General features: G+C 28.3%; 2 protein-coding genes across 2 annotated transcripts in view; one reads left to right on the top strand and one right to left on the bottom strand.

Annotated features, from left to right (window-relative positions):
- The window catches only part of LOC123299366 (cuticle protein 64-like), a 34,161-nt gene that overhangs the window by 2,499 nt on the left and 19,173 nt on the right, over window positions 1–12,489 (top strand). The window lies entirely within an intron of this gene.
- On the bottom strand, window positions 582–1,047 carry LOC123299367 (cuticle protein 64-like). The gene has a single exon (XM_044881746.1). The coding sequence runs from the start codon at window positions 963–965 to the stop codon at window positions 627–629; it is 339 nt and encodes a 112-aa protein (XP_044737681.1). The 5' UTR covers window positions 966–1,047; the 3' UTR covers window positions 582–626.

Genomic DNA, 12,489 nt, shown 5'->3' with positions numbered 1-12,489 from the left:
TACTGCTCCTATAGACGATTTCTGGAGGTCCTCCAAAAAAAAGTTTCTGGCGGTGGGCACCAAATCTCGTTTGGATTATCCAAAATGAAAAAATCCAGAAAATTTCTTTAGCCGAAAGATGAATACAGGTATTAATCGAAGGAATTATGAAAATTATGATTTTTGATGCGTGAATATTTATCGGATCAACTTGAAATTTTCAGAGAAATACTTAAATATACGTACATTTCGGTAATGCAAAATCGATTCTTGAAAATGCTAACTGAATATAACCCCTTAAACTTTGTTTGATTGAAATAACTGAAAATGTATACATTGCCACTAAATTGAAATTCGCACTTACGAACATTCGCCAAATTCAAAGAGGAAAAATGAATAGGTTTAGTATAAAATTATCACAGATGTATTATCAATGAAACCTTATGATAATGGGAATCCAATAACTATTCTTTTTTCTCGTAAAAAATTAAATCTTTGATAAAAATTAAAAAGACAAAATTTGCAGAAAATAAATTATTTATTTACATGCTGTGGTATAAAAAAAGAGATACAAAAAAAAAATTTACAAGAAAAGAAACAAAAACAAAAAATCACAAGAAAATAAATTATAGTTGAAAAAAATTTACTTAATATGGATGAACACCGTATGCACCATAATGTGGAGATGCAACTAATGCTGGATGTCCAATAACACTGGTTGAGTATGCTGAGTAAGCACCATGACCATGTCCGTATGCTAATGGAGCAGCATATGCTAATGGTGCAGCATGAACCAATGGAGCAGCAGCGTATGTGGCAATCAATGGTTTACTGTGGATGTCCACACGTGATTGATGACTAACGGCAGCTGGTACAGCAACAACTGGTGCATGAGCATAAGCTAATGGTGCAGCATGCAAATATCCAGGTTTTGGTGCAGCGAATGCAACGGCAAGAAGAGCAGACAACACCACCAATTTGAACATTTTGAATAGTTTTTTTTTAGGTCTGTGTTGTTGTTAAAATGTTTAACGATTGTTTTCAACTATAATTTTCATTTGATTTCGTTCGGTATATATACACACCAAAAACTTATTGAATTGGTGGTAATGTTTTGTGGGTAATTGTAGATCCCCACTGCATTTGGTACTAAAGTCGTTATTACTTTTTACTACAAACGATTATCTAATACCTAGGTTGTATGTGTAATAATTTAAATAACATTGTTTCGCATATAATGAAATTATTGTATTTAATTAACGTGTTGAAGTCACGTTCGTTTAATTTTATAAATATGGTAGGAAATTGTAATTGTTTTTTTTTTGTTTTTGTTTTTTAAACACATAAAGAATGTATTTGTAAAAATGTGTGTATAGTATTTTAAACATTTCATTACAGTTTTTTAATTTATTTATTAAACCACGTCATTCTGAGGTCATATCAGATTCTCAGCTACGAAGTTAAACAGATTTCCTTTATGAAACAGTAGTCTAAAATGTGTCAATGAAAATATTGAACTATCCGATCGAAATCCAGAATAAATTAAGTCCTGTCAAAATTGCGAATTTAATTATGCTTTTATCAGTTTATTATGTTGATTTCGGTTTGCAAAGGTAATATGCCTTTAAAAAACGGAGCACAAAACAGACAAATGTGTCCGAGAAAATATTGAACTTTTCAATTAAAGGAATGTCAAAATCGAATAAGGCGTTTCCAAGGTTATAACAGAAACATACAAACAATTCAATTTATTAATATGGACTCGCTTTGCTCCGTTTTGTAATGGTTCGCCCGCAGATTTCTGTCATTGCTTCACGTCACAGAAAACATCATTGGATGAAAAAAACAAAAAACCTTTCTAGCTTGTAAAGAAGAAGAGGGGTTTAAGGAGAGAGTTTAAGGATTGTTTTCCTCATTTTCCGTGTGGTTATGGTGTGTGCTCTAACGTTTCTATTAATTTGACTTTACTTTGAGTCGATTGGTGAAAATCCCATCTTTCTAGCATGTATAGAATAGAAAAACATTCCGAGAGTTTAACCTTTTTGGGGGGAGGGGGTTTGCAATGAAAAAGTTTCAGTTTTCCCATCGAATGCCGAAAACCGCTTAATTTGTGTAGTTGAGTCAGTCAGTCAGCTAGTCAGATTCAAATTAGGCTATTTTTATTAATATAGATTCACAGGCAATGCAACGATGATATCAATTTTGCCAGCTTCTTATTAGCGATTACTCTGCGTAAATGGATTACCTAACGGTTGATTTTAATTTCAGATAGATTCAGTCCGTTCAGAGCGATTATTAAACTTGAATGGTTAAAAATCGCAATGGTTTAGTTTGGAGAGAGCTACAAGGAAAAAATCAAAATTTGCAAGAGGTTTTTTAATTTTTTTAAAATTTGCTTGTGTAATAATATTTTCCTGTGAGGTTTAAATATGCTGTAGGTTTTGATTATAATAAGTGGGAAGCCAGAAAAAATATGTAACGCTTGAACCTTATTATTTTTTTAAACTCAAAATAATGCTTCGTTTCTTAGACAGTGGCTGTAATCATTGCAAAAAAGGGGACCTTGGGGACACTTACGACTAAGTGTCCCTTGGGGACCTTGGGGACACCCGATTGAAGGAGGTTCTGTGGACAATGTATCATTTAAGAATGCCAAAATTAGACACATATTCGTTATGTATTCAATAAAACGGTAGTTTTTACAATCAAAATATTGTATAAATTTAATAACGTAGACAGTAAATTAATAAAAATAAACTAAATTAAAATCTTTTTGAATTTAACAACAAATAATCATTATTTTATGTTTGATTCATAATATAAGAGAAGGGATTTGATTAAGTTTGTTTAAAGTGTATTTCATATTATGTGCAAGACCCAGACCTTCAAATTAATCCACAATACCAATAAATACACAATGTAAACCTTAATCATATTAAAAATAATAATAAAAACACTTTTATACCTTGAATAGAATTTTTTTTTTTGAAAAAAATTGCTTAAGAAATGTATTTAAATTTATTGCTTCATAGTTTCTTTTTGTTGTTGTTTTAATTCAATTACTACTGTGAACAGTTTCTATTAATTTGTTTATTATAATATCCATTAATAATAATAATAATAATAATATATCTATGTGTTCAATAAATTTTATTCTGACGTTGTTTTTCTCACGTTGATTATCTAAAAATTTAAAGACTATAAAGGTTAGATGAACCGATGTAAGAATATTTTATACAAAATCTAAAAACCAAGACAATAACAGAGAGCCATAAGGTCTATGTCAAAATTTCGGAATCTAGGGCCAATCAATGAATCTTTATATAAAAAGCTCGACTACATCGTTTAACATCGTTTAAATCTTACTTAAGGAAGTTAAAAACAAAACTTTGTGCGATCTTGTCCAGGGGTGAGACTTCGTTAACAAGCAGCATACGCCAGCCGAGTCGAGGATACCACTAGTACGCATCCACAATAATACCTACAGATAGCAAACAAAGGGTAAATTTTCGGGGAAAATTTTTTGGTTAAAACTCGTTTCAAAGCATTCAAATTTCAAAAACAATTTTCTTAGATAAAACTTTCGCAGTAAATTTTCGAAAACCAAAAAAGTAATATTTTTATAAATAACAATACAAGTACTGATAAGTCTATGGAGGTGATCCTGGGTATTTAAACAATTCATTTATTTTATGTGACTGGCGTGTTGCATAAATAAAGTTACGATTGAAAAGTTACGAATGAAAAGTATAATTCTAAATAGTTCATTATAATTTTTAAATCAACTGGTAATAAACAAAATAGACAAAGGTGACTTTAGTATATCAAATCAACTTCAAAAGCTTCTTCTAAAGTTGACTTTACCTAGTTAACTTTATCTTCCAATCAGTTTTGATTGTGGCATATACCAATATTTCTTATTTCATGCTCTTTATTGATGAAAGGAAATGTTAAAGGGATATCCGTTTAATAACATATTATTTATCTAGGCGTAAATTATATTTAATTAAAATTTATTCATAATTAATAAAATATAAGAACAGGACACAAAAAATCGTGTAGTTTTAATTTAATGAATATTTTTTATCATGATGCTAACGAAAAACAGAGATTTACGAAACAGCAGAAAAATTAGACTTCGGAAAAGAAAAAAACTTTTATAATAATACTTAAGTACGGCATGTTCGAGGTGGTATACAAGATCATCGGTGAAGTATTTTTGCCGGACAAAATATTTAATTGATAAATAATTATTAATGTTAACAATAGGTGTCCGACAAATTCCCCGCTACGTTTTTTCAGAACGATAACTCAAATATAGCGTCATAGAATAAATTATGACAAAAAAATTTGTAAAGTTGGTGTTTATGAATTTTTTTTTCTTAATTTACCATGGATCCCGCTTTTGATACGAACTGAGGTACTTTGTATCCTTAGTCAAAAGCACGAACAACTGACACCTATCTGGTTCGTTTGGTAAATTTTTTCAAAAAATTAAACAAAAACTGTATGTGATGGTGAGTTTATCACCATCAGACAGTCGCTTAAACGGCTCTTCAATTGTTCTTCAATACAGCTGTTCAATCTGGCCACAGAATGATCAGATGCGGGTTATTCTTAGCGTACTTGTACTACCGTCGAGACGAATCGGAACTGTGCCATCAGTGCCCTTAGTAATGCGTTCCTCAGATAACCACTTCCAGATCATATATTGTGTATTGATTGAACAATTGACGGTGATCGACTTGCATGAGCTTTGAACCTTAAACCTATGGATTAGAAGTTCAACACTCTACCAAGCCTACCACACCGCCGTTGGAAATGACAACAAAAAAATTGAATGTAAATTTCAATTTACATTAAAATCTTAGTTTGGTCAAGCCCTTTCGAATGGCAACAAATGGCGCGATCAAATCGGACAAGCCGTTCAAAAGTTATGAGAGGTTTACATACATCCACACACACACACACACACACACACTCATACATACATACAGCCATACAGACACCCTCGCGGAAGTAGTCAGGAAAACTCGATTTTGGCAAAACGGGGTGAAAACAATAACTTCCCTATTTTCTTAGCGGGAAGTTAAAAATAGAAAATTTTCTGATTTTTTTGAATTTTTGACAATATTTCTTTCGTCGCTCGAGGTCGAAAACTTAGATTAACCATTGGGCTAACATCATAAACAAAGCAGCAAAAAAATCAGATCTACCTTAGATTTGACGTAAAATCTGTTGTACATGATTGATTGCTGACCTTAAAGTAAAAATAACTTTTACGTTTTTTATATTAACATGAACTACTTTTTTTAATCCTTAAAATTGGTGGACAACCTCATAGAAACATAATTATTTTGCATATAATTTGTTTTTAAGTACCTACATACAATAAAAATATTTTTTAAAAAGAAGAATTTTTATGTTATATTGGGTTGGGTTTTTGTTATTTTTAATGGCTCTCATAATTTAAACAAAAATGTTTATTTTATATGAAAAAATTTCAAACTAGTTTACTTCATAAATTTGTTTGTTTTGTGTAGGAGGTCTCCTATTATTATAAAAGTCATTGACATTCTGTCAAAAATCTGTATTAAATATGGACATTAAAGAAATTTATTTGTGTTTTTACAATAAGAAAATTGTACGAGCACCAAATTGTACCAATGCAATTTTAGGTTTAGGGTTGAAATTTTGGGGTGGAAATTTGTACCTTATTTTTAGCTTTGATGATGAATTTTGTTATAACTTTATGAATACAGACGAAAAATAAGAATAAACTTTGTCAATATTTGTCTTGGTTTTAGAAATATCGAAAACTAAATAATTAAACAAAATTTGCAATTTTCGATATTTTGTACGTACAAGATAATTTCATTTTAAACTTTGTAATTTTGCGTACAGCTGTTTCAATTTATAATGATTTTAAATGTTAAATAAAAGCTTTTAAAATAGACAAGATTTTTGACCTAAAATTAAATTTGTTTCAGACAAGCAAATTTGATGTTAAGGGCGCGTCAGAAGTCTACTTTCTCATATATTTATTATTGTTATAAATAATACTTTATTATTATTATTATTATTTTTTTTTTTTTGGTAGATAATATAAGGTAATGTTAAAAGTATTTAAGAATATTTAATTATGTGATTTTATTTGTTTACTTTATTATGCTTATAACATATGCAATAAAAATATAATTATCTTAAATAATTATATCTAATTAATTTTAATATTTTTACATAATAAATTTTTACCGCATTACGCATACAATGGCACACTTTTTTTTTTAAATGGCTAACTCTGTAATATAATATGTAATTAAAAAATTTTTCAATGGACAAGTGAAAATTTGATACTCAAAAAATGTTTTTATGTCAAAATATTTTTTGTTTTTAATTTTCCAGAAGCTCATTATCATCAAGAAAAAGATGAGAATTCACCTTTTCAAAATAAGTTTTGAGTGGTAGACCGAAACATCCCCTTTGAGCATCCCTAAATTCATACCACTAGTTTAGACATGAAATGAATGCATCTCAAGAACCTAAATCACAATACCAAAAGATCAAATCCAAAAAGCAACGCTTAAAGTTATTTCAATTTCACTTGTAAATTATTATTATTCGATAATATAAAAAAAAAATTATTTCCAAATTTTAATAAAATTTACAACTTTTTGTACACAAATTATTCTTTTGTTAGTAAATTAAATTAAAATTAAAAGTTTTTTTTTTTTTTTTTTAAATAAAGAAATAAAAGATGATTATAAGTAAAAAAAAAAAAATAAAATGTTAATACAATTTCAAACACTATTGTTTGATAATAAAATTCAAATTATTTATATTTCATAACAAGTTCATTGAACATTGATAATAAGAAGTGTAAAATCAATCAGAAAGTAAACTTGGCACTTTTTAAATGAGCTTCGATTAATTACTTTGGATGAATTTTTTTTAAACAACTATCATCTAAACATATAAACTGCTTTGTCCTGAACGACTGATTGAATGACTTACTGAATAACTGACGGATCAACGCACAGCATGATTTCCCAAAATTCTACCCTCTAAGGAGATGAAAAACGGGGGCAAAGTTTGTATGAGACAACGTTATTCCTTGGTCCAATCTATTTCAAATTTTGCATAAACATTCTTTAACAGAATTGATGAAAGATTTGTTTCGTATTTTATTGAAACTCGTCGCTTAACGGGACTAAATAGAGGTAGAAAGTTATTTTGGAGGTGATTTGAATTTGGAGAAGTTTAAATTCGCCATTTTTGAATACGGTAAACACTTAACCGACTTTACAATGAGCCAAATTTTATTTTAAAAAAAATTTCTGTTCTGCATTAAAAAATTAAAATTCATAAAACTTTGAACAAAAGGAAGGATAAGTGAAGCCAAGGAAAGTGAGGGCTATAACACGGTAATCTTTGTTTTTAAAAGTGAAATTGCCCAGAAAAGCGGGCGGGTATTTGCTAGTTTATTATATTTCATACCATAATTTGCTTTTTTGTAATCAATTTTTATTTTCAAATACTTGTCGTCACTTCTATATTCGATCACTATTATTTTATTTTAATCTCATTTTTTCATTTTTATAGATAACTATTCAAATAGCTATATTTATTAATTAATTCTTTTTCCATTAGGTAATAATGTTTATTTGAAGTTTTAAAGAATGACGATCATACACCAGAAAGTGGAACTTACAAAATTTAATAAACTCCCGACAAATTTTTCGGGTACGGAACAATAAACTCGCGTTTGAAACATAGCTAAAAACACCCTCCGTGAAATTTCCTTCCAAACGATTCCAAAAAAATTAAAATCGGTTCATACGTTTACACCCCTTTATTTTAGTTCGGGGGCTAAAAAGATAATGTAAGAATTTCAATAAGTCTTCCGCTTTATTTCATTAACTAAACAATAAAATTCCTCAATTTACATCAAACCTATTAACAGATAAAACAAGTTACCTTACATATAAACAAAAAATTATTTTGAATCTATTATATTATACCATGTATATATGAAATATACATAGTATATTAAGTTTAGTCCCAAGTTTGTAACGCTTAAAAATAATGATGCCAGGAGAAAAATTTTGTCATAGGTGTTCATAAAATCACCTAATTAGTCCATTTCCGGTTGTCCGTCCGTCCGTCTGTGGACACGATAACTCAAAAACGAAAAAAGATATCGAGTTGAATTTTTTACAGCGTACTCAGGACGTAAAAAGTGAAGTCAAGTTCGTAAATGAGCATCATAGGTCAATTGGATCTTGGATCCGTAGGACCCATCTTGTAAACCGTTAGAGATAGAACAAAAGTTTAAATGTAAAAAATGTTCCTTATCAAAAATTAAACAACTTTTGTTTGAAACATTTTTACGTCTACATCACTGTTTACCCGTGAGGGCGCCAATTAGGCGGAAATTTTATAATATGTACTATACTTGATTATAAGTTATGTATGTGTCACATATTTGTATGTGTTATGTGATAAAGAAATCAACACTGACTATGCATGGTATTTCAACAATTAACTGAGTCAATTGTTTATTTTCACTTGTTTTTACTATAATAAGAGTTATGCATTTAATTTTACAGGTAATAGTAATAATATTTGTATTGTGAGATGAAGATGAATGATTGTAAAAATATTTGTCTAAAATTATGCAATACAAAAAATAAATAGTCGTTATTATTATAAAATAAATTTTAGAGTTCAGTTCATTCTTATAAATATTAATGATAATAATAATTATTATTATTATTGTAATACAGTTTAATATTTCCAAATATGAACACTTGTGTCATGCTTAAGTGCCTTTAATTATAGGTTTTAAAAATTAGAAGTTATAGTATGCTATAACCAATAATATATGCTTGTATAAAAAATATAATTAATGATAATCTTTTTTCGTCACAAATGAGAGAAGCGTTACAATTACATTTTTATGATGTGGGTGGAGTCGGTTACATCGTTCTTATCCAAGCGATGAAAATGTAATCAATTTACCACTCCATTAATTGTTATTGATCAGACTACCGCTGCCTGGATTCGAACTCGCAACCTCCTAGTCAGTAATCAAACCAGTAAAGTCAAAAACTCCTTTATACGTTATTTAAGTCGTTATAAAAGTCTTGATTTGCAAAAAAATGGTCTTCTTCATTTTGAGAGTCTCTCAGCCCCCGAAAAGGAGGGAAAGATGCTTAAAGTGGTTTACTAATAAACTATCTTAAATTTCGGGTTACTTTAGCATTTTAAAATCTTTTAAAAGTTATCTGACTAACATTACGATATAAAGCACCTTCACCCCTATGGCACTAGGGTTAAAACTATAAAGTTCCGCTTTAAACCATAGGGACTTTTTTTAGGATATTTTTTTGAAATCAATACACCCAGAAACAATTTTTTCGTAAGAGAAGGGTCGTTTACCATACTTAATTGTGTGAGTTGTGTAGTGACAGACATTTAGATTATTATAATGTTGCGTTTTAAAAAAAGAATTACTTATTCTTTGTATTCATAAATGCACTTGTTTGATTGCTACAATTCTATTAATATGAATAGCACATACTTAATTACAATATACATTCTAGACTATATAGATCTTCCGTATTTCATAAGGCGTCGATAATTATTTTTTGATTTTTCCAATGTTTTTTTAAATTATTAGTTTTTAATTGCCAGGTCTTACTTGCTTCAAGCTGCAAGTAAGTTTTTTATACAATACTTATAAACTGAAAAAAAAAATCGTATCGAAAATAGAGAAGTTGCATGTTTTTTATTTTTATTAAAAAATAAAAATATTTTTGAAATTGATTTTTCATGTAATTTTAAAATTGAAAAGGGTTTTTCTAAACTATAAATTCAAACGTGAACGTCAACAAATCGACACCGCACGAAGAAATGATAAAATAACATGCAGGATGATAAATGGTTTGTCTAATTAAACGTAATTTTTTAAATGAAATTATTAATTTATTGAAAAATTACTTAAGATGAATTATTAATATACTTTAGATGAATTATTCTTTCATATATATATGAATTTTTATTTATATTATATTATTCATTTATATATAGCTTTCAATATTTCGAAAGCGAAGGCAGATATCGAAATTTTTTTCATATTTTCCGTCTACATTCATGAAGTTATAACAAAATTCATTATCACAGGTACAAATAATTTCAACCACAAGTCTACACTTGCCTTGACGTTTGTACTGCCTTAAAAATTGTTCGTTCACTACCAAAGTTCTATCGCCATGTTCAACGAGTCCAGAAGCTTTTCGCAAATTTTGATTGGTTCTAAAAGATCTCTGGATCTTTCATTAGTGTCAGATAGATCATTTAAACTACTCACTTTTATTTATCATAATTAACAGAGTCGATTAGATTTGAGTTTTATTTCTAATGTTAGAAGAAACTCTTTGTTGCTGATTTATTTTTAGCACTCCAGACTTCTCAAGTAAAAAAATTAATGAGAGTCAGGAAATAAAAGATATCATTCCATAGAATAAAGTGAGCAATTGCTTGAAAATAATATTTCTTCTAGATTTATTCTAGCTATACCACCAAAATATTCGAAGGTATTAAAATAATCCCCTTCATTGTGCAGCCCAAAATTTACCCAACGAAAAATTGTAACTAAAATAAGATAAAATTTTGGTTGAAGGAACGAGCAATTCGTCAAGTCGTTACAGAATCTTTAATGACTTTAAAATTAATTACTGTATTTAAATAATTAACTGAATGAATTGTAGATAAAATTATTATAACAGTTGTAAAAAAATAATAAAAATAGAATTTTAACTGTACTTAAGTAGGTACTAATTATTATTCAATAAAGGAAATGAAAAAAATTTTATAAATATCTATACACAGTTTTTTTTTTGTGCCATTATAATATGGCTGTAGAGATTGAAATTATTTATTATAAAAAATAGCCCCACCCATTCGCCTGATATTTTCAAGGTTGTAATTTTTTTCTGTAATTAAAACGATTTTTATTTAATATAAAATATAATAAATTATAACCTTTGAAGGTCATATAGGTACTTATAACTAGTATTTTCACTATGTATTAACTTTTTGATGGTAAGTTATTGTTTTCACTCCGAAATTTGAAATTAAATTTGAGCCATTACATAACTTCCTTGTACGCTCATAAATACAGTAGAATCTCGATAAGTTAAACCTCGGTAACATAAAAACCTTAGTTATTTCAAAAAATACTACGTTCCCTTCCCATCAGAGCCCAAAACCTCTATAGCTTAAAATACGCAACCTCTATAACTTAAATAAATAATTTCTGTTAGGCCCTCAGTAACTAAAAGAAATGTTTCCACAACCTCTATAACATAAAATTGTGTGAATGAGTCATTTTGAAAGAGTGTCAAAACAAATGGTTTCGATATTTATTGCTTGCTTTAATGCTTATATCATTTATAGAGCAGTGTAGCAACATAGAAGATAATGTATTCTCCTCTCTATTTGTCATTGAAAATCAAATCGATTTAGAAACAGTGAATTTTTTAAAACAAAAGAAAATCACAGATTTTTATAAGTAGACTAAACCTTTAGTTGTTGTTTTATTTTTATGTAATGTAAGTAATGTGAATAAATATGATTACATATGTATTTAATTTTCAGTATTTTATTGAACCCATCCTTCTGATGCATTCAATAACATAGACCCTTGATAACTAAAAACCTCTATAACTTAAAATATTTTTTGTTTCCCTTGGACTTTAACTTATCGAGATTCTACTGTATATCTAGTCAAAATGGTTTCAGGAATAGCCCAACTTTAAATGCTTTTGAAATAATTGAGATACGTTGTGGGGCACCCGGTAGGAATTGTGTCTGTACCTTCGTACGAAGTAGTAGTAACAGTTGTTTTTTTACGAGATATTTTTCTGAAAATGTAAGGTATTAATTTTAGAAGTCAAATGCTAATTTCTCTCTTTAAAGAATTGAATTTTATGGCTACTTTAAGTCTATACTTTATGAATTAATTCTAATATAAGTTTAAAAAAGATATACTTCTGATTTATTAGTCATTCCAATATGTGTCGACATTTCGGTTTGATCAGGATATTTATTGAAACATAACATAAAATTACCTTGTACTTTAAATTATTTATATTATCTTTAACTTCTGATAGCTCAATTTTACAACTCATTTTTATAAATGAAAAAACATAAAATTTTGACAAAATATAGAAATGAACAAATTATACAAATATATTTGCATATTCTCAAAATTCATGGCTTCTAATATTTTTCATTTTGTTAAACAACCAATAAAGCATTTTATCAGTAAGTTATTGGTCTTGTCTCTTAAAGTCTAACTGATTATGGCTTGCTTTTTTATCTTTAACAGTATGACGTTATGAATTTATGTAAATTTAGTAGTTTCTGAAAATGATTTAATCATTCTATCAAGCTGTAAAATTATTTTGAAAATACTATGGGTATGAAAAAAAAAATCAAGGAAAT

The sequence above is a fragment of the Chrysoperla carnea genome, chromosome 4 (genome assembly GCF_905475395.1).
Source record: "Chrysoperla carnea chromosome 4, inChrCarn1.1, whole genome shotgun sequence".
NCBI classification, from domain to species: Eukaryota; Metazoa; Arthropoda; class Insecta; order Neuroptera; family Chrysopidae; genus Chrysoperla; species Chrysoperla carnea.
This window is presented reverse-complemented; position numbering and strand designations above follow the sequence as displayed.

Excerpts from the sequence above, each read along its gene's own strand:
- LOC123299367 (XM_044881746.1), bottom strand. The coding sequence starts at position 965 with ATGTTCAAATTGGTGGTGTTGTCTGCTCTTCTTGCCGTTGCATTCGCT.